Here is a 24,074-nt window from a genome sequence, read left to right on the forward strand (position 1 = left end):
AACATAGGCACCCATCCTTTTTAGAATCTCTACCTCAGATAGGTTATCTGAGCTTGAGCTCAGAAACCATTTACCTATTTACTCAAGGGAAATGATATATTCACCCCTTTTTCTACTTGGGAGGGCCCCTTCCAGTGTAAAATAGCAATCATAAATACACTAGAAGGGAGCTGTCCCAAGTAAAGAAAGGGGCGAATATTTCACTTCCCTTAGGTATTTACTATTAGTTTCAAAATAATGTTAGCATTATTTGATTTCGATAAAAAAAGCTGTGAACAATTTTGAATAACATTTGGGTGTGGATTTCTCCACCTACAAGAATGAATGGCTTTTTAAAAACCATAAATTACATAATAATCACTTATACATCAGCATGGTAAAAGTCTCATCTAAGAACCACATTCAACTTACTCTGCACCGTCTCTCTAACATTCCACTGCACCCAACCACAAACAAGTATTACATGCAGGGTTATGAAAATCCGAGGAAAAAAAAAGAGCATCAAGAACAGAGAAATGAACTGGTGGAGCCCACTCCTACCATGTAATGAGGGACCCATCTTGAGTTGTTGGCCATGGCCCAAGATCAAACTAATAGGATGATCTCAACCGTCAAAATAATGTGATTTTCTGGCAATTGAAGATGGATAAATTGCATGTGCAGGATTATGATCAGAAAGTTAAGATCATTGCCAAATTTGATTGGAATTAGTTTTGGGTGATGAGCATCGATGGAGGAGGCGACAATGTGGGCATTCAGATCAATAAAGGTAGGTCCCTCATGTAAGGTGGGAGCTAGAATCCACCATAGTATGAAGCAGTGTTTTCCAAGGTGGACCCCAAGGCGAGGCATTGCAAAAACACCTTAGGCCTAAAAGCAAATGCCATAGGGGATCAAAATCATAAAAGGTTTAACCCTTTTACTTGAGCCACCTCCGACAAAAGGTGTACGCCTTTTAGGCGCATTTGCTGAAAATATGTGATTTTGATGACAGAATCTCTGAAATTTTGATTTGTCAGCTTTTTCTTTTGTCTTTTCTTCCCCTAGACACCCACTAATTAAGCCTGGTTAATTATGGTCTAATAATTGATCTTAGATATTTATGTTTGGGGGTTTTAAGGAGTTTTTAGAGCATGTTTTTGTGATTTCACACTAACTGTTCAACAAAATCACAATTCGTCACTTCGGTAATTTTCTTTCAACAAAACACGGCTAATAGTAGTTTATTAGTTTATGACACTTCCCTAATTCCCTTTGTACAAAAAGGCAGGGGGCATGCTACCCGCATAAACCCCCAACCAGCTCAACTAAGCCGCATAACTCAAGGTGGCAAATGGGCCGTGCCGGCACGGCACGGATAGCTACAGTGACGCGTGATGTGCCGGGCTTGGTTGGGCGGCCCGGCCCGCTAGCCCGGTTCACCCTTTATGAAATGTTTTTTTTTAAAACCCAAAAATACGCCCCAAAAGTTGTTTCAAACGGCTAGTTTGGGGGGTATTTTCGTCCAAAACATATATTTTCCAAAAAAAAATAAAACACAGGCCGGCACGGCACGGTTGGCCGCGGGCCGTGCCTAGCCTAGCCTCGAGGATTTCGGCCCGGCACGGCAGGGCCCATGAACCCTTCCGTGCCATGCCGTGCCCGCAGGCCTATCCGGGCCTCATTTGGTTGTGCCGTGCCGGCCCGGCCCGGCACGTTTGCCACCTTGACGCGAAACTGCTACAAAGTGTACAGCCCAAACCTAAAGATCAATCACCAACATAATATAAGACCTCCGCACAACAACATAAATTATTATGTTTTTTTGGGGTTATGATTATGTAATAGTTTTTGAAGTTTGAAACTAGGAAATATAATGTAAACTTGTTAATCACTAGTCTCTAACTTCTACTTTGTATTATTTGGTAGGTAACTTGTTAATAATAGTTAAATGCTTTATTTTGTTAATATATTAATGATTTCATGAGGATGTTTTGGTGCAAATGAAGCATATATTATTTTCTAAAATTTTTAGTAAAACTTTTGTAATCTTAATTTTTTTTATTTTTTATTTAAATTCAGAAAATTCATGACTTAACACCTCATACCTCGAGAGGAAAAATACCCCGCCTTCACCTCTGAAAACACTGGTATGAAGAAGTTGGTCGGACTCCACCATACCCTTTTTTTTTTTTTGAAATGATTACTATACCCTTTTCTTAAATTATCTACTTTTTATAAAATTCTTTTACCTGCAACTGGTTTATCTCATCATCTGTAAGGGAGCGTTCCATTGACCGGTAAGCAATCCTATAGCAGTGACTGGTCATTCCTTTCTTGTTTGTGAAATTATCAATCAACCTCACCTGTTAACGAGTACAGAACATGTCAGATAAAATCTAAATTACGCACTACTGGCTTTCTTAGAATAGAAAGGGGAAGTAGCATATCAAGTTAATCCCATCTCAACTTTCCATGAGCTCAAAACTTTACAAAAAAATGCATGCCGGTAAGACGAAAAATTGTCAGCGCCAACATGGCTGAAACAGTAAGAAGGGTCTAAGTTTCTTCAGAAGCATGATTATAATCTTTTAGATTGTAGGCTTGTAGCATACACCCATGGGCTGGGAGAGAGTGTACGAAACAATTATGGTTTCTAGACGCTAAAATTTAAGTTTTGGAGCAAAAAAGAAATCCCAAATACCAATGTATAGACCATTAGGTCTCATTATTTTTTTCCTCACAGATGCAATGCTCAAGGTTTTGGAATTATGATCTAGAAACAGAATGCTCAATACCCAATGTAAGAAAGCATCTTCCAGTTAATCATGGCATGATTGCTTAGTATCTTGATCCTTCAGGAAGCCATTCGAAACCACTCAAAGTGAAGATTATCCAGATGCAAACCATGAACCTACTGCTGCGACTGATATGAAAGGAAAGAACCATGTCTCCTGTTTAATACATATTTGATTGCTCCAAGCAAAGAAAGTTTTCTGGTCACAGTTGTATGTGTTAACAATCATGGGATGGAAATTAAAGCAAAGGCTCAAGAGAACAGCAATTCAGAACACAAGAGAAGATGATGTTCAATAGGAATAAACATAATGAAGGCCGTGAGAGCCCGATCATGATAACAAGAAGCCTCCCACAGAATAACATAGAGAAAGCCAAACATGTTTCATGTATTTGCATATGGGCTGCATCTTTCTATCTAAAGGTTTTTGGACACTTGGGTTGCCTTTACCTCTCTAGTATAAATGCAGAATTTCTCGAGCCATTAGATTATATTCCCAGATTCTGACAAACAGTGTCTTTATATGAATAATGGGAGCATAACATCATGTTACTTCATTTTATTTCAGGCTTATGCATTATGGCTCAATCTAGTAAATGCTTTAAAGAAAAATAGTATGCACACAAACAATATTGAGAGACTGGACAATTTGAAGCAAAATATGCAGAAGAGTGGCATCTAAGGCATACCTCCTCCACAAGATCTCCAGCAATTCCTCTGACAACTTCACATAAGTTATTTTCGGTGAATGAGTCACTGATCCAAAAACTCATATCTTTATAGCAAGGAGGAAACTGAAAATGCAAACAATTTGGGTTTTCTTAGTGCATAAAAAACAATATAAAAATATCCAGTTCCAATGAACTTAAAAGGACATGGCTATGAACTGCAAACATTTGAAAATAACCAGTAAGAAAAATGACGTGGGTCCTGTTTTAAAGATTTTCTTGGTCATATTTAAAGAGTGTGACCGGCTGAAATACTTCATCAGTTCCATCTAATTTAGATGCATATGGCAATGGGCTTTCAAGATACAAGTAGCAAATAAATTCTAACGTATTGAGTTTCGCTATTTGAATTAATCATTCTTTTAGTTCTCCCATGTCAAATACCCTTCCTTCCATAGAAATGTATTATTTTAAGAATACAGAAACAAATCAAAGAAAAAGGGATATATTTCATACCTTCGAAAATGGTTTGAACTTGACACCAAGCTGGCCCTCAGAGAACTGTCCACAAAGAAGATCTAAATCAGGTGTGCTGAAAAAGTTACAGTTGAAGTCTAATAAAAAGTAATTAAGCACATGGAGGCATCAGTCAAGCATGTGAATTCGGACAAAGGACTAACCTGAGATGAACTTATGCAATTGGAACTACAATTCAGATTACTAAAATATGATTTCTAGGATAGTTGATCTTATGAATAATTCAATATCTTAGAAATCAGATCTTCTCAAAATATAGTGATCTCAAAATATAGTATATTTATATAGCTGTTCAAAACTGCTTGACCTCCTAAACATGGTATAACTAGGATGCCCATGTAAAGAAAACCCAAAGAACATATGCCAAAAAGGAAAAAAACAACTCTATTTCAATATATGACATGTGAAAAAGATAGTGGAAAGTTGAAAAGGAGAAAATAAAAGAAAAGGATATTCCTCTGATGGGATAGAGACATACCTGAGAGGTAAATCTCTGGTCAGTTGACCAGAAAAGCCGGATGTCTGGTATGTCAAATAGAACCATTGCAAGTCGCTCCAAACCAAGTCCAAAAGCCCATGCAACATTGTCCATTTTACCATTTCTCTTTAATATCTCCTCCTCAGTCACTCCACATCCCAAAACCTCCAGCCATTTCTCCTGAAATAGTGTTAACTATACACTAATAAGTTTCAGATAATGCCAATAGCTCTCAAATTGTTATATGGGGAAATATATTGACATACAGACATTTGTTATTTTAGACAAAGAGATAAAGACCCATTCACAAGTGTTGGAGTTTAGAAGATCACCGTCATTGCTACTCTTTAAAAAAAAGAAAAAAAAGATCACCAACACTGCTGGATTCATGAGAGAGAAAGAAAGAGAGAGAGGAGAAAATAATTTTCATTGAGGTTGAATCCCCAATCCCACAAATCAAAGCATCTTTATAATCTCACTAAGCAATAATTACAAATTATGCCGTTAGGACCATCCATGATGAGCCCTATCTAATTAACATAAAAATAAGTTCTCTTACTTTTTTTTGGTAGGTAAGCTGGGATTGAACCCCCGACCTCAAGGTTGAACAACAAAACCTTGACCATTGTGCTAGAGGCTCAATCCTCTAAGTTCTCTTAATAGAACTACAGCCTAAATGTATATCAAACTTAAATTCTTAACACTCCCCTTCTTAAGCTGGTGCATAGATATCATCCATGACCAATAAAGATACCATCAAAGATAGCAACACCGTGATTTTCTTTGGGGAGGAGAAACCCAAAAAAAAAACACCTCATGAAATGGAAGCAAGTGTGTAAATAAAAAAAAACAAGACGGATTCAAAATTGGAAAGGTTAGATCGAGGCAAAGCACTTCTATGGCTATATGGAGGTATGGGGAAGAAAAAGATGCCTTCATAAATTGACACGAGTACTTAATTTTCCTTCATAAGTGTATACATTTATATATGCTTAGGAATAGGAGTTTTCCTTTATACCCTTAAATATACCACTCATATTGTACAAGGGTACTTTTGTACATGTAGTACTTACACTCATAAATATTACATTGAGACAAGTCGTGGATTTGATCTCTCTCATTTCTCCATTTTCGTGTGGTTGCTTCTATCATTCATGCATAAGTGCTGAAGTTACTACGGAATCAAAGCCAACCAAGATTCAAATTTTTTAGCCTTAGAGATATCCAAGCAAGCTCCTTTCCTACAATCTCTCCTCCACTCCTTTTTCTTTCTTACTATTTCAGATCTGTTCCACCCCCACCCCCACTGAAGACCAAAAATGCTGGTTCTGAATCCATATACTGTAGAACTAAGTTCTAAAATGCTATATCTAACACCCTACACCCTAAACCTATGTCACACCTCTAGATAGGCCCTAGATCTAAGTCTTAACCCCTAGATGTAAGGCCTGAATAAATGGCGAATAAACAATATTTGCATTATTACATGGCTTTCCAAGCAAGGTTTTAAATTTTGGTTTCAGTTTCAGTCAGTCGGCATGGAAACGAAAACATTTATGCATCCCAACAAAAGATACTTTCCTCTTAATATTTTTTATATATATTTAACTCTTCTTTTCCATTTTCCAAGTAAACTCATTTACGCATCCCGCCCCTTTCTCTCTCCCATCTTCTCTTCCCTTTGAAAGTAACTCTAGAACTCGAAGCCCTATGGAACCCTCACTTTTCAGCTTCGAGAAGCGTGAATGCCTCCTCTCTGAAGGTTGCAACTTCGTTCATAACACAACAAGCATCCCACCACAGAAGGAAATACAAACTCTCTCCTGTCTTCTCTGTCGATGTCGTCGGCGATCTTGTCCATTCAGCAACAAGGTAAGCATCCCACCACTTTTTCTATATTTTTTATTTTTCAAGAGAAATCCATTGTCTAATTAATCTACTGTGGAAACCTACAGTGGAAATCGAAAATGACTGGTAATAACAATGCGGTTGAGAAGAAAGGAGACCTATTTTTTCTTCTCCAAAATGCTCGGCGGGTCGGGCGTCAGGTTAGGGTTGGGTTCGGGTTGACCCTCCTCTAGTTGGACCTCGGGCCAGATAGGGATAGGGTGGTTGAAGGATTGATCATTCAGGTTGGGTTCGGGTTGGCCTCAACCCGACCAGAGTTGCACCCCTAGCTAGAGGCTCAACCCCTACCCTTTTTTTTTTTGACCTACTGTTTAGGCATAGTGAAGCAAGTTATAAAGATGGTCCACAAAAAATAGGACATCAATCCAGAACTCCCAATTATAGATGACTCCTCTATCAGACTAGAGGATATGCAATAGAAGGACCTGGAAGATGACGGTGAATACAATAAGTCCAATACCGTTCGCTCATCGTCTCAATCATTGCCTCTACTCGCTATTCATGACCAAGAGGTCATTGATACTCCACCTACAGTAACTGAAAGAGAGCCATACTCATCGCTAATATCATAGGGAACAACATAAAGGTATTACTAGTTCATTGGTAGTGGAAGAGTAAAAACAATATATTTTAAAAAGTTTTACTTTTTATACAAATATATTTGTTATGTTAATATGGATTTAAACAATTGTAGCTTTGCATTACAGGAAATGTAGGAGAGGGGGAAGGAGGGTGGTAGTGTGTGTGTGGGGTGGGTGGGGGGGGGGGGCATTTTTCTAACCAAAAGGAAATATAAAAGATGACAAACTTTTTCTAGACTTGAAAAACATTTGAGAAAAGCGTTAGCGCAGGGAGCTTATCTGCGCTTTAGTGGGTTGTAAAGCCTCCCATTGGTTTGTACAGCGGGTCCCCCTTTGAAACGTATAGCGGGTCCACAAGAAAAGAACCAATGGGAGGCTTTATAAACCACTTAAGCGCAGATAAACTCCCTGTGCTGCAGCGCAGGAACGCTTTTCTAAAAACATTTTGTATACTTTGATGTTTGATCTTTGGTTGAAGTTTGGATTTACTTGAATTTACTTATGCTGGTTGGAATTTTGATTTAAAACTAGTTGGAATTTGGATTTTCTTATGTTTGTTGGATTTACTTATTTTTAGAATTAAGAAGCATTGAAAATAAATTATTTCACTTATTTTTAGAATTGAGAAGCATTGAAAATAAATTATTTAATCATATTTGGAATTAAAATGTTTTGCATTTTTGTTTGTTTGTAAATTTCACCAATTTTTCACTTTTTTCAATTCATGTTTGCTTCCGCACTTCCCGTTCTCTTTCCCTTTGATACTTCCTCGCCACTTCAAGCTTCCTTCATTTTCCTTTCTAAAGAGACCTTGCTTCCCACTCTGGCAAACTTGAAACTAATCGCTAAAACATAAAATAAACAACAAAAAAATATTCTAATCTCAACAATTTCTAACCTCAAACTACTTAAATCATAGTGAAGTAGTTCCCATTGCAGGTGCAGAAAATGCAATAACAAGACTGCATGTTATAAATCAGTTACATCTGCTGTTGCACAGAAATGAACCTTTCAGCATAAAGGTGACAACTGACGAGACAAAAAGGGGAGCATATGATAAACAAGTTCAACAACAGACCTGAAAATATATCTCCAGTTCAAACGAAGGATTAGTGAAAGGAAAATAAGTATCAACCCATCGCATTTCCACAGCACCTGAAAATTTCAAAGGATTTGTGCCACCAGTGTTTCAGAAAGCAATATAGTAGATAATAACTTCTATGAAATTAAGGGGCTGTTTGGATACATGGATTTTAGAATCCAGGTTTTAGTTTGAAAGCGGTGTAAAATTCTGGATTTTACAATCCATTACCCTGGATTTTAAGTAAGAAATCCAGGTTTTAGAAATCTCGCCAGGTTTTAGAAATCTCTCTCCCATCCCGAGATTTCTAAAACCTGGAAACACAGGATGATCTCCTACTCTCTCACTCAACGGAAAGAAGGGCGAGAGATCAGAAAACGACGGACGGTCTCCTCCTCTCGTCTCCCATCCATGATTTTGAGGAAATCCAAGATTCTAAAATCCGCGTATCCAAACGCCCCTAAAGAAAGCAGCTACTGATATCTGTTAATCATGAAACAACGTTCGAGTGAAGAATACCAAATAAATGCCGTGCAAGACCCTCAAGAGCCTTCTTCAAATCCATGGCTGCATAGGATGTTCCATCCATGCCAGATGACACCCATTCATCTGGAGAGAAAACTCGAACCCCTTCCATCTGTACAGGTATGGTATATAAACTGATAAGCTGACAAGTGAATTTACGAAACTATTGTATGAAGAATTATAAATTCCTAGAATGTGAAGTATGAAAACCTGATGGAAAACAGGATAGTGAGTTGAGTCAATAGAATCCCTACGATAAACATCTCCAGTTACAAGGAAATGAGTATGCCCTTTCCTTAATAGCTCTGCTTGATGAGCGCTTGTGTGACACCTCAAGACAGTGTGAGCATCAACATAGTATGTATCATTATAGCTCCTGCTTATATGATCAGGAGGAACCAAGACATCATCAAAGTTCTGCAAGAAATGGAATTACAGTCACAAGAACGATCGTGATACCCTTAGGCTGTCTGACCCATCAACAGAAAAAAAAATTTTCAAAAGTTTGTATAATTAGATTATAAAAAATAAAGTGAACTGGGCAATAAGAAATAGACCAACAATACATGTCGTTGGAATTCAACAAAAGCTGGACATGAGTCTAATAGGCTAGTGCAGCTCCCATATCTAATAAAAAAAATACAGCTAGCAAGTAACCAGGACTACAATTTGGGTAATGAAAGAGTCATATCCGAACACAAGAGTGCAATGCATAAGGCTACTTCTCTGAGGATGCCTTGTTGAGAAACACACTTCAATATAACATTAACATATAGCTTTCCAAACTAAGGCCACCCGTGTTGCATGGATTTGGATTCACGTGTCAGGATCCGACACGGATTCGAGGTGCTGGATTCGGCAAATCCCAAAATGTAGGGTTTGTGGATTCTGTATTTTTTATTAAATAAAATAAAATTTTAAAATTAAAATAAAATGTAAATATATACACACACATGAAACATTTGAGGGTGGAGGGTGAAGATGTTAGGGTTTTTATTAAGATAATCGTAGATGAAGGGGGAAGGGGGAAGGGGGTTGATATTTGAAACGTGTCGACACGGATTCGGCATAGGGGGACGAAGAATCCATGCAGCACAGAAGGCCACCGTTTCATATAAATCCTCATTTTGAAGAGAGGTAACATAATTATTTTATGTAATCATTACTCATATATTTGTATGAATTGTACATAATATCATTGATTGAACACATTATATCATCCGCACACTTGGAACCCGTGTTATTAATTTGATGGAAAGGCCAAAATCAATGAAATCTTATGTGCTTCTAGTAATGGTACACTTTCTTATATGACCAAAAGGCTCATGTTGGTCCTTATGAACATTTTTTAGCGGTAATAGAACTCATTATTTGAAATTAGTGGAATTACAGAGAAATGACGACGCTCAAAACGAGATAGAAAAATAGCAAGAAAGACGTCACCCATACAACTGAAAAAAGCTAGCCAGCCATCCTCCTCCATAATAGGAACTGATTATTCGTGACCAAATGGTGTCTACCCTCCCACCTTGCCAAGTAATCAGCTTCTAAATCAGCATCCAACCTTTTTTTTTTAATGGTAAAGAATAATATTAATAAGAGAAAAAATGGAACAATGAACAGGGGAACCCCCGACGATCGAGATGATAAAAAATACAGCAAGATCAAGACAGAAAAAAGAGCCACCCATAGACAAGGCTTCAAGGGGGGAGGAAGTCAAAGACTTCCAATGACGCCCTAGCACAACCCTCCCTGGCTAGCCTATCCGCCTCCGTATTCACTGATCGCCTCACAGGATGGAACATGATAGAGGTGCCTGCTACCCTATCAGAAATGTCATCGACCAATGAGCAAACCGCCAAGGAGGAGATGCCTTCCCTTCCCACCACTTAATGGCATTCAATGGATCTCCTTCCACTATGACCTTGTCTAACATATCTTTCTCCATTAACTTTATTCCTTGGTATACTATTCTCACCTCAGCTTCATTAGAATCGTCAATCCCTATTGGACCCGAGAAAGCCCATATCGTTTCTCCAACCTCAATTCTAAGAACTCCTCCAACTCATGCCGGTCCTGGGTTACCTAAGCTTCATCCGTCAAAGTTCAACTTTAATAAACCAATACTAGGAGGTTCCCAAGCCTGAGTAATCATTGGATAAGCCTCTCTACTATAGCAGATCTCAGACCACCCTCTCCATAAGTCATATTCAAACACAAACCGAAAGCTCGGCAAGACTATAGCCCATGCAATAGTTAATGCAATATTCTTTATAAAAAGGAAATGAGGGGTCTTTACTAAGCCTCTGAACACCCTTGCATTCCTCTCTTTCCATAACATCCAAATAACCGCTGCTAGTGTCATATGCCACAAAATCTTTCCTTTACCCCTCAATGGAACTACAGACCATCCATTGAGGAGCTGCACATATGTAAATGGGAACACCCACAATATTCCAAACATGCTTAAAATTTTACTCCACACATGCATCGCAGTCTTGCAATGGAGGAAAATATGGTCCAGAGTCTCTCCCGCTTCCACACACAAAGCACAGTGGTCTATCCACCTCCATATTTGCTGATTGCATCACATGATGAAACCAGAAGGCCGGAAATCAAATTAAAATTCTCCTGCAAGCGATCAAGTAACTCTTTATGAGATTCTACTTCACTTAAAATTTCCCACGTCTCCCTTCACTTTTAAAGGGCCATAGAAAGAGAAACCAGCAAATTCACACCTTGTCGTTTAGCTAAAACTCTCCGCCTCATTATTCTTTCACCTCACCCGCCTAAGCAGAAAATACCTTCACGCTTTCTAACTACACCGTTAATGCCAGCCGGATTGTAGTTTCTTAAACTTGAACCAACAAAAGTCCGCATTAACATGCTAATTGGCGGAGGGGACCAACTAATCCAAGTTTTTTAGGCAAGAAACTAGTTAGTCACAAAAAAGCCCCATGATCTATTGATGTAGAGCCTCAAGGGAAAGATAATTAAGGCGATTAGGGTTGGGGTTTTGACAAGTTAGGCTTAATGAAATAAGGGTTTCAATTGACTAAAAGATGGGATGTTAAGATTTAAGATTTAAGAAATAGGACAACAGAAAAGGGATTGGATGGGGTCGATTGCTTAGGTGCTACTTGCTGGTGTTTACCACATCTTTTCGTTAAGATATAATGGCTGACTAGTGGGGATAAAGAAAAGCGGGTGTTTAGCACATCTTTTTGTTAAACTATAATGGCTGATTAGTGGGGAAGAAGAAAGGAGGGCTCAGTTATAGGAAATAGCTAGGGTTTGATGGGAGCACGTGGTTTAAGAAATCATTAGGTATTTGCCGGTCAAGTGGTACATATTTAATAAAAAATAGCAAGCAATAGTAAAGAGAAGAAAAGAAGATTATATAAAAGAGAAAAAACAAACTTCACGCTGGGGTTCTAAACTTTACGCTTAGGAGAAAGCTCCACACCTTCTATTGGTTTGAGAGAGATAACAAAAGGTGTATAATTCGTCATTCTTTGGAAAGAACCATTACAATGACCTAGTCTTTACAACATTTTTTTTCTCTTAATTCTAATTATGAAATACTCAAACTCTGAAAAATGTGACCTAAATATCCAAAATAACCCAAAGACAATCCTAGGTTTAAGAGAAAAAAGCATATCTCAATTGCTTTGAGAGAGAGGAGAACCACATGTCTTGGAAGATTTAACTTCAGAAGGAATTTCTTCGACAAAGGACTGGATAGGATGGCAAGACTATTGGAAGTGATAGATGCATTCCAATCCTGCTCCCTTGCTCTTAGCCAAAGTGTAGAGCATTCCTACTCTGCCTAGGGTACGCATGTTTGAAAGTACGGCCTTGCTACACAAAATCCTTACAGTGGACCACCTTCGCAATCCCCATATATTGATTATCTATCATTGCGCTTTATGCGTGGAAGCGGGATAGTCGATTCACTATGTTCATTCACTGCAGTCCGTCCATGTCTGTGTGGGGTAAAATCCTAACCAAATTTGGTATGGCATGGGTCTTTCCATCTAGGTTACCTGATCTATTGGAGAGGTGGTTCCAGATTCCTAAGCGAAAAAAAGGAAAAATACTTTGTCATGTAATATTGCTAGTAACAATTTGGGTATTATGGAATGAAAGAAATGCCCGGGTTTTTAGAGGCCTAGTCAAAACCCCCATTTTATTTTCATCAAGGTAATTGCACTAACTAGATCCTGGGTAAGAACTCTCCCTAGCAATAGGTTTGACCTGTATCATGGTTGGAGGGATTTTGTTCAAATGATAAGCAGAGAGAGACCATCTCTCGAGACTGGGATCCCCTTGGACCCGAGCAGCTAAAGATCAACTTTAATGGAATGAGTTTAGGGAACCCGAACCAACAGGAATAGGCGACATCCTAAAAGACGAAAGAGAGTCGACAAGGTGGGTCTTCTCGGGCCCCATTGGGACAGCAGATTCCAATGAGGTGGAAGTCAGAGCGGTCCTCCAAGGCATCAGGATTACGGTTCCCTCCCTCCAAGACAGAGAGGTCTTCCAAGGCATCAAGATTACAGTTCTCTCCCTCCAAGACAGGATGACAGTGGAAGGGGACTCTCTTAATGTAATCAGGTGGTTGAAGGGAAGTCTCCCTCCTCCTTGACGTTTCGCCCATTAGATGGATGGGATTATGGACCGAGTGGAGGGTTCTTCCATATCGTTCCACAATGTTAGAAGATCAGCCAATAGAGAAGTCGATAGTCTAGCAAGTGCAGGGAGGGGTCAACACGGAGAGCCTTGAGTTTTTTTTCCCTTCTCTCTGAGGGGTCATCTATTGTATTTTTTTTTTCTATGCTTTCCATGTATTGCGCTGACCATTTCATCATGGGGTTCATCCCCCTCCCCCTTATTTCTTTTTGCTTTTTAATGAAATTCTGTACCATTCAAAAAAAATGTAACCCTAAACATTACGTGGATTCATAACATTATGTGAATTCAGGTATTTTGTCCATTTTCTATGAGACATAGGTATTTTGGTTATTCCCTATAAGGTAGGTTTGTTTTAAGATTTTTTTCCCCTTTTCTAATGATCCATTATAATTCTTTTCGATTTTTTTCAATTCTTTCTCATTTATTACGTAAATTATAAACATTACATGAAAGAATTCTAATTATTACGTGACTTCAAAGCATTATGTGAATTCAGAACACCATTTCAAAAAAATTATGTGAATTCAGAACATAATGGAATTCGGGTATTTTGATCATTTTCTAGGAGAGAGGTACTTTGGTTATTCTCTGTAAGTTAGGGGTGTTTTGGATCTTGTTCCCTTTTTTAATCACTATTTATAATTTTTTTCCATTTTTCTCATTTTTATGTGAATTCTAAACATCACGTGTCCGATATAATAAAGACTTCCATGCGTCGTTGAGCAGTGTAAGTCCTTCAAATTATACAGATTCAGCGAATGTGGTTAACACCTTTAAGAATTTTGTTTTTGCACAAATGGAAGCCGGTAAAATTAGTGCAAATTTATCTCAACATCGAAAAACAAGTTTGCCCGTGTTGAGGTGGAACTCGTCCCCGAGTTACTATGGGAAAATGCAGTTGATGAGGATAAATCAATGGCCCCTAATAGGGGAGTATTGGTTAAAAGGAATTGCACTTGGTTTGTCTCTCCTCCTCGGGTCAACCCTTCCGCTCATATAACTCGAATTGGCAATAGATCGGGATCGATGCACGTATCCAAGGAGACCAGTTATCTATGACGATGAATTAGATCAGTTAGCTCAATACCTCCTAACAAAAGCAAGTGGGGGTATCAAACAACCATCGAAACAACATCAACATTGGAACCCCTACTCCCTGCCACTTCTCACTTTCTCCATCAGGCAAAAATGGCTCTATATATCAAATAATGTCAATGTCAGCCCCCATTCCAGATTATCATTGAATATGAATTCTTTGGTTGGGACACCAAATCGATCACCACCTCATCTCTCACCAAATCTGAATTCTTTGGAGTTTGGAGTGAATAATAAACGGTTTGATGAGTATGATTCAAAGTTAGCATTAGTACCCTATCAGATGGGCAGCAACACTGACGTATCTACATCTCGGTTGGATGATATTCTGGACATTGAATTGGGCCATACCCTGGAAGACATGGCGGTAAGTTCAAGTACTAATTGATCAAGGATTAGTGTGAACTGTTCATTAAAAATCACATACCCTCTCCACCCCCACTGCTAGTACCAAAGAAAGATGGACTTGGAAGATGTGGCTTGACTATAGTTCCTTAAATTAAAACATAAAAAAGTACAAACTTCATCAGATTCATGACCTACTTGAGCAATTAGATCATGATGCATATGTTTAAATTTAGGTTTTGGTTACCTCAAGTCCACATGAATGATGAGGGCATTCAGAAATTTGAATTTAGGATTCAACAGTGGTTATCAGAAAGGATGGTATTTGGTAATGCCTTTTGGCGTTCCGAAGGTAATCCGACCAGTCTTGAACAAATTTGTTATCCTACTCTGATGATATTTTTTATCTAATACATCATGAAAGGAACACTTGGACAATTGGAAACAATATTTCAGATCCTTCATGGAGCACAACTCTAAAGAAAAAAATGTAGATTTGGCAAGATATCAATAGTTTGTTTGGGACATTTAACATTTTACCGGTAGCAGAACAATAAACCCACTAAAGGATGGCCAAAAGCTTGTATAGTGACTGTGTTGGGTAGTTTCATCACTGTGGCGTGATAACTACAATGTTTGTGAAGGGAGATTCATAAATAGCCACCTCTTTACTTAGATGAGGATCGGGACAAAGGCATTTTGATTGTTGAAAGAGAAGATATGCAATGTAGCAGTGTTAGCATGCCTGATATGAAATGTCATTCAAGATAGAGACGTATGTTTGAGGTAGATCATGGGAGCTATTTGGCATTCAAAAAAAATTATGGGAGCTATTTTATTACGAGTAGGATGGTTAACCAGTTTCTGGGTCTGCTTTGAACTGTCACAGACATGTCTTTTGGCATAAAAAGATAAAGAGACACAGAAACATTTACAAACTCGAAAAAAAAAAATACGAGAAACATGGCATTTATGGATAGAATTCCTTCAACAGTTTTAACCTATTTATTACATAAACAAAGGGGATTTAATCAATTGGTGGATATATTATTGAAGCCTCCTTTGAGAAAAAGAGGCAGCAGTGATGGAGTTAAAGAGTTGACAGTTGTCTAGCTTTTCGGCCGGTGCAATACCTCTTACATCAAGACTTTAGTTATTCCCTAAATCCCATTTGCCACAACATTGTGATTGTTGAAGTATATCTACAATTAACTCTGGAAGTGGGTGGATACTTGATAGTTGGTTCACTAGGGACAGTACAATTGGAAGCAAAACGGAAGATTTTCAAACCAAGAGCATCTAGTAGGCTGACCTTGTGGAGGAGGAGCAGAGAGGGCACTATGCGCTCACAAGAGTTTAAGGCCCTGTTTGTTTTGGACTTTGATAACCAATTGCATGTCCAAAACTGACTATTTGACTCAATTTTATGTTTAATTTTGTGTCCAATAATAAGTTTTGGACTCAAAATCGGTTCAAAAAATCCAAAAAAAAAATCAGAGACCAAGGATAAGAAGGATTGTTGACGAATAGAGGAGACAAGGGAAATGACTTCCTCAGATATAAAGCTTATATCAGTTGCACTTAAGAATCCCTGCTGCACATTCACTTCCTTGCCTTCTTCAGTCCCACCAACTAGCTTTTAAACGCATAGAGAGTAAAATTCATGGTACCAAAACATTAAAGTACAGATGAAGGGAACAAAATCATCAGCAAATTCAACCAAAATTCCAACACACATAACACAAACAAGCTAACAATGGCACGACAATTAACGAAGCTCAGTTGATAAGTGATAACTCCAAAGATAAACCAATTCATTACCTCTTTCACAGAAACAAGAGGGCAAAGATCATCAAATTTGATGAATTTATTCGAGTAATTGGTGTTGAAGTAGTCATAAATGGCATTCTTTAAAATCCCAAGTGGGTGTTGGTCCCTCCTATGAAGTTGCAATCCAATTTTCGAAAATATCGTATCAGGGACATTGTTCGTGGGGTCGCATTCCCTCACCACATCTACCAGGCAAGAAATCAAAAGGTTGTTACCTCCAAAACTACCCAAAATATCATATCAAGCTGAACAACATTAAGACCCAAAAAAAAAATCAAATTTTGCAAAGAGGATACTATACATATCATACAAAACAGCAAATTTGAATGGCCGAGAAACATTATGCAATTAGCAAAGAGGATGTTTCTAACACCATATTAAACAGACAAATTCAAAAGACCCAGAAAAGCAAAATGCAATTTAGCGAAGAGATATCTATACAAAACACCCTAAAGAATAGGAAAACAAAAATCAAAACGATCCAACCAGCATAATTCAAACTTTGGAAGGAAGTATTTACCATAAAACACAAGACAGAAAAAATCGATCGACCCATAAACCAAAATCTGATTAAGAGAAATGGGTATTTCCAATACTAATCCAAACAGAAAAATTCGAAGTACCCAGAAAATAAAAAGGATTTTTCGAAGAGGGTACTTACCATCTTTGCCGATCTTGACCCCACCAATCTCCAGTAAAGAAACAATGGGTTGCTTTGATTTGTGGTGAAGTTTATTTGAAGAAACAGAATAAGAGGAAAAGGGAGTGGAAAGTGTAAAGCTTCTTAAGCCATGTTTGTGGAAGAGAAACGAGGGTTTGCAGAGAGTAGAAGAGTGTGTTAGAGACATTGCCATGTCAATTACACGGGACGAGGAATGCCCTCGTGAACTTATTCGGATAAGCATTTTCATCCTGAATTTTTTTCCCTTTGGCCTTATCTTTTTCTGGAGCTGGGTTTTGGGGGTTTTACACTTCCAATTCAACCCATAGTCCAGAGAGACAATTAGGGTGTAACTTGGGTCGGGCTCAACCCGAACCCGACGGGTTCAACCCCTTTTTTTTTGCCGAGTTGGGTTGGGTTGTGGGTAGACCTGGCAAACGGCGGGGCAGGGTCGAAATGACCCAGGAAATTTACGGGTCATTGAGCTTGGACCCGCACCCGGCCCGCGGGTCGCCCGGATTTTTCACGCATTTTTAAAGATGTTTTTTCTTTGTATAGGGATTTGCTAGCCACCTTCGCCGATACTACTTGTCGGCTTGTCGCCCATCCTTTGCTGAAAAGATCGGAAGAAGTACCATTTGTGCAATGGTGGCTAGCAATAAATAATAATCATGGTAAGTTTTAAATGAAAAATTATGGAAAAATGGAAGCAAAGTAGAAAAAATACGAAAAAAATACCAAAAGAATATACTAAAATATGACAATTACCGAGAAAATTACAGAGAAATTCAAACTTATTACAATTATAGAAAAAAGGCCAAAATAAAACTTTTGCTCTTCTCTATGGGCCACCGCGTAAGGGTGTCAATTTTGGCTCTGGCTCGGAGGCTCGCTCGAGCTCGGCTCGAATCCTTAACGGGCCGAGCCGAGCCCAATTTAGGCCAGGCTCGGCTCGGCTCGGCTCGGCTCGGCTCGGCTCGGCTCGGCTCGTTAAGAATTTAATATATTTAAATATGTATATTATATATTAATTTATGCATTAAAAGGGTTGTCCAGGGAGTAAAGGGGGGGGGATATGTCACTTCATTTTTGGAACCCCATTTGTTACTAGGACCACCCCCCATAGTGTAAAAAAAGTAGTCAAATTACACTAATAGGGCTGTCCAGGGAAGATGAGGGGTGTGAACATAATATAACCCGAGCCCGGTAAGGCTCGCGAGCCTGGCCGAGCCGAGCCGAGCCTGGCCAAGCTCGGCTCGGCTCGGCTCGTTTACACCCCTAGCACCGCGGGTCCACCCAGCCCAGCCCATTTTTTGACTGGCCGGGTGGACCCGCGACCCCCGGGTCAATTTCAAACGGGTCACTAATTGGTGACATGGACCGATAATTTACGGGCAGGCCAGGTGGACCCGCGGGTCCAAGTCGCTTTTTGATGGGTCTAGTAGTGGGTTGGGTTGGGATTTTATAACCCGAATTGCAAATCAGGTTGGGTCGGGTTGGGGTATAGGCAACCCGACTCGAATTGTGTTATTAAGTTTTTTTTATTTTTTCAACTTTTATTAATATTTTTGTTTTTACCAATTTAGACTTTTCTTTTTAGAGTTTTAGACTTTTGCAGTCAATTGCCATATTTATGTTTTTACCATTTTAGACTTTACTTTTCAACCGCCATATCAAATCTGATTGCTAGGTTGTGATTTTTTGGGGTCAACCCAACCCAACCCAACCCAAATTGAAAATGGGTTCCTCGGGTTGGGTCGGGTTGGCCTCAACCCTACCCAACTCGAAAACCTACACGGATGATTAGTATTAGGACTAATCCTAAAAATTGTTACTGGGTCCTGTGTACGTGAAATCATCGAGACCACTGATCTGGTGGACTGTCATGGGACAGTCCATGATGGTCATGGTAACACAATGGAGAAATATTCAATTGGTAAGATTAAAGACTACAAAAATCAACGGTTTGGCTTCTTTAGCAAAGAAGCCCCCACAGAAAGTCCCCAGCCATTTTTCACTAAATTAGGAGCATTTTGGTGATTTTCACCCTAAAAATAGGGAAATGATTTCAACACTCCATTGTTTTGATGAGATGCACGCAGCATCTTGTCGTTTAGTATTTAAAGGGCTTTTAAAAGCTTTTTGAGAAGTGTAAAATCCTTCTTGCATCCCTTTAAATGCTAGACGCGCGCATCTTATCAAAACAATGGAGTGTTGAAATCATTTCCCCTTTTATATATAAATAAAAGGGGGAAATGATATTTACGCCCCTATTATCACCGGGGACACCCATTTGCCAGTGTACTTTGCAATCCAAACCACTGGATTTTCTGACATAAAATACATTAGGTCCCTTTTTGCCATTGATATACTGATGCTGGGTGTCCCTGGTGATGAAAAGGGGCGTAAATATCACTTCCCAAAAAAAAGGGAGAATAGAGGTTACGGGTTACATTTCTAAGTGGGATTTCACCAATATTTAATCTGAACCTCCTATCCTGTGTTGCTGCCGTGGCTTCAGGAAGAAATTTTTTTAAGCTTTGTAGCAATGGAGGTGAAACGGGCTCCAAAAAGTGAATGTAAATGTAGTCACTGCAGTCATTTTTAGAGGAAGAGAAACTAAATGGGGTGAAAAAGCTAGAGAAGGGTGGAAATATCATTTCCTACAAGAACAAAAAAAAGTAAAAGGCTAAAGCTAATGCTAGGCAAACCGACACGTAAGGCCAATTCAACTAAAGAATGTTGTTTCATTATTTGAAAAGGAAGAACGCTGGAAAGGCATTATTGAAAAACATTTCTGGAAAGGATGGTGGTGAATGGACTCCCACAAAGGATGCTGACATCTTTAGAATCCCTTCTATTTGTTACTCGTGAACCACCAAAGAGGACCACCTCACACACCATGTAGGGGTAGAATGAGAAAGAAACAGAGCAATAGAGAGGGTGGAAAAGTAAGATACAGAGAAAAGGAAAACGATATTTCCACCCCTTCTCTATCATTTCCACCCTTTTTGTCTGTCTTTCTCTAGAACTGAACCCCGATGACTGAGTGCACGCATGGCATATGGCATATTTACAGTGATAGAAACTTTTGGTTTAATGGGCCATCACAGGAAAATCCAATGGGACCAGATTGGATGTCATGAATCGTTTGCAAATTTGAATTGAAAAAAAATCAATGACTTAGGCCACGTTTGAAAGCCACGAATCGTTTTTCCATGAAATATTAGTTTATCACATGGTGAGAGAGAGAGAGAGATAGGAGGTGGAGAGACTTAGGATCACATGACTGAAGAGGACAGCTTAGGAAATCGCTAAAAAATAAAGGGAAGTGATATTTACGCCCCTTTTGATCACCATGACACCCGGCGTCAGTATACGTGGCTATCAAACCCAATGGATTCTTCTAACGTCGAGTACATTAGCCCCCCTTTAGTCATTGATACACTGGCGCTGGGTGTCCCTGGTGATCAAAAGGGGCGTAAATATCACTTCCCAAAATAAATTGTATTCTGATTAGAGCTTCTCTTTAACTTGTTTTTAAGCCTTTTCTCAACCCCTCACGACTCATGCCCTCTCTATTCTCTCCGTCCCCCACCCTCCGTAGCCGTCTCCCCCCACTTGGTAAATTAAAATTACATGGCAACCAAACAAGGATGCCTTTTGCATTAGAATAATGATATGGAAACTGAATTGAGAATCAGTGCTTGTAATCAACAATAGCCTCTTAACAAGTTGACAACTACTTGCATTTATCTTAGTTTCTTTATATTTTGTTAAAGTAGCAAAGCTACCCCTCCGTTCGCCATATGACGTGTAGGGCTTTGTTCAATTCCAGTCTCTTAAAGTAGTTGGTTTCCGTAGCAGCCCTCTTTTTATTATACTCCTGATAATTGATTAATGGTATTTAATCATCCAATGAGAATGAGATGAAGGACAATATGATTGTAATGGCTGATAATATTCATAGACATAATCACTATACATGTGGTAGTAGGTCGATGTCATACAATTGATTGTTCTTCTTATGGGTTTGTTTCTTTTGATTTAAAATCCTCAGAAAAAATAAACGGTTATGCCTAACAAAGATTTTTTTGGTTTTTCTTTCCCTAAAACTGGGCATAAAAAATTAGTGTTAAACAGGATTTATGTTTGGTCAACAACTCCTTTTTTGGTAGGTAAACCGGGATTGAACCTGCAACCTCAGGTCGAAGAACATAGTCTTTACCAATTGAGCTAGAGCCTCAATGCCAACAACTCTTGTTATACTCTAGGGCTGTGAGCGACTTACGACTCTCGATGACCTAATCTATTTCTCATTCCAAAACTCCATCATAGTTTCAAGCTGCAGGGCACTACCCTCCAACCATTTCCACTTTTGAAAATAAGACCTCGTGGTAAGAGGCATTTTGAAGCAGTCTTGAGACGTCTAGTATTGCGGTTTTATCTCGTTTAAGCTGTTCTGAAGTTGAGATTTACCTCTACAGCTGATTGATTTTTCTTCCCTTCTCACTCACCATCCTTAAAATCTAAAATTACTTAGAAAAGAAATGATTTAAACCTATCATACACACTCAAAAAAAGAAATTAAAACTGAGAAAATTATGAGATTGAGTAGACGAGGTAGAGAAAAAGTAGAGGCTGATCTCACATTAGTTTGTGATGGGGTGTAAAAACTCCGGCCTCTCACAGGCCGCCACCTGTCCTGGAGTAGGTGAACTCCAGCCTCTCACAGGCCGCCACCTGTCCTGGAGTAGGTGAACCCCAGCCTCTCACAGGCCGCCACCTGTCCTGGAGTAGGTGAACTCCAGCCTCTCACAGGCCGCCACCTGTCCTGGAGTAGGTGAACCCCAGCCTCTCACAGGCCGCCACCTGTCCTGGAGTAGGTGAACTCCAGCCTCTCACAGGCCGCCACCTGTCCTGGAGGAGGTGAACCCCAGCATCTCACAGGCCGCCACCTGTCCTGGAGGAGGTGAACCCCAGCATCTCACAGGCCGCCACCTGTCTTGGAGTAGGTGAACTCCAGCCTCTCACAGGCCGCCACCTGTCCTGGACACCTCACCAGGTTTTCCCCTATAAATAGGGGTTCAAAGCTTAAACCAAGGGGTAATACGAAAAACCCTCTCCACCCTCACTTTTAGACTAGCTCTGCACTCCTGCTCATTGTAACGCCCCGGTTTTTCTTGAAAATACCAACTCGGTGCGTAGAATAATATGACATCATCTTTCTCAAAAACTTTCATTATTCTCAAACACTTTCATTATTCCCAAGATCTCAAATACGTTTAGAGGATTTACAGAAATTAGGTCTAACTTATTACATTGTAATTCAAAACATAGTTGATACACACTTAAAACATAATTGTTCTTTAGAACAGTTCTGCATTCAACTCTAGCATTCCTCATCTTCCATCTATACTTCACCTGGGTTTTGGAACCATAAAACAAGGAAAAGAAGGGGGTGAGCTCAAATAGCCCAGTAGGGTATAAACAACAAGTGATGTAGAATTGTCAAGCTCATAAGAACATGATATTTTGCAGATATGACATCTCATATGGAAAGAAAGAATAAGCACAACAGGCTTTCCAAACGTATAGAGAAAACTTTTAGAACTTGATATCAAGATATATAGACTTCATTAAGCATAGATGCTTTCATTCATAGCCATATCTCGGCTCATTCATAGCCATACCTCGGCTCATAATCCTCTAGATTTACACTCTCTAGAGTCGTCATTACCCACGTGCACATGGAGGACTATAACGCGTCCATCCGTCATCATATCATAACTCAGTCCATATTCAGAATTAGGGTATCACAAGATAAACCCTAAACATAAACATATCTCATTGAAACAAGTTTCGGGGAAGAAAAACCTTTATATCAGCAAAAGAGAATCAATAGATAGGCAACCCTTACCTCAAAAACATGAAAGGAACACTCCTTACTTCAAATATAGCAAAAGAGAATCAATAGATAGGCAATCCTTACATAAAAGAGAATCAATGGATAAGAAACCCTTGAAACCCTTACTTCAGCAAAAGAGAATCAATAGATAGGCAATCCTTACCTCAAAAACATAATCAAAGATAGGGGACCCTTACTTAAAAGAGAATCAATGATAGAAAACCCTTACGACCCTTACCAATAGTTTTCCGGTCACAGGTTTGTTTGAGCTTACACCTTGGAGTGAATAACCTGTAAATATTCTAATTTGTATCAAAGTCATGTTTTAAGATCATGTGGACCCCACATGCACTATTCATGTGGACCCCTCATGTTACTATTCATGTGGACCCCACATGTTACTATTCATGTGGACCCCACATTTTACATTCATGTGGACCCCACATTTTACTATTCATGTGGACCCCACATGTAAATTCATGTGGACCCCACATGTTACTATTCATGTGGACCCCACATGTTACTATGCTCAGCAGGTTTACCATTCTTTGATTTCGTTTATTTCTTGGCTACTATGCTTAGCAGTTCGCCTATGCTTAACAGTTTGCCTTTCTGTGCTGAAAGTTTACTTACGGTTACTATGCTTGCATTTCACCGTTCAAATAAGAGGGTAAAACTTGCATAATCTATAGCGAGTTATCGCCTCTTATGCATGTTTTATCCTGATTTACATAGATGGATATTTACATAGGTGGTAGAACCAACCATTTACTTTACTTTACGTTTACTATGCTAGCATTTCACCGTTCAAATAAGAGGGTAAAACTTGCATAATCTATAGCGAGTTATCGCCTCTTATGCATGTTTTATCCTGATTTACATAGATGGATATTTACATAGGTGGTAGAACCAACCATTTACTTTACTTTACGGTTACTATGCTTGCATTTCACCGTTCAAATAAGACTTGCATATAAAAGAAATAC

The 24,074-nt window shown here is 39.1% G+C and overlaps 1 protein-coding gene across 3 annotated transcripts; it reads right to left on the reverse strand.

Moving 5' to 3' along the window:
- Positions 1-240: 240 nt before the first annotated feature.
- On the reverse strand, positions 241-17,492 carry LOC143876096 (phenylalanyl-tRNA synthetase class IIc family protein). Of its 3 annotated transcripts, none has more exons than XM_077377731.1 (10): positions 17,181-17,491; positions 16,511-16,704; positions 8,765-8,971; positions 8,549-8,666; positions 8,027-8,103; positions 4,460-4,639; positions 3,961-4,005; positions 3,466-3,570; positions 2,232-2,345; positions 241-436 (listed from the first exon to the last, which is right to left on the reverse strand). In XM_077377731.1, the coding sequence occupies exons 1-10, from the start codon at positions 17,428-17,430 to the stop codon at positions 386-388; spliced, it is 1,341 nt and encodes a 446-aa protein (XP_077233846.1). In that variant the 5' UTR covers positions 17,431-17,491; the 3' UTR covers positions 241-385. The 3 variants fall into 3 exon arrangements, with proteins under 3 accessions (XP_077233846.1, XP_077233847.1, XP_077233848.1); XM_077377732.1 differs by lacking the exon at positions 241-436 and adding an exon at positions 487-629 and having other exon boundaries at positions 17,181-17,492; XM_077377733.1 differs by lacking the exon at positions 241-436 and adding an exon at positions 734-870 and having other exon boundaries at positions 17,181-17,492.
- Between the last annotated feature and the right edge of the window lie 6,582 nt (positions 17,493-24,074).

Source organism: Tasmannia lanceolata, unplaced genomic scaffold, assembly GCF_043159265.1.
Source record: "Tasmannia lanceolata isolate RefF3 unplaced genomic scaffold, GAP_Taslan_0.1 ptg000004l, whole genome shotgun sequence".
NCBI lineage: Eukaryota > Viridiplantae > Streptophyta > Magnoliopsida > Canellales > Winteraceae > Tasmannia > Tasmannia lanceolata.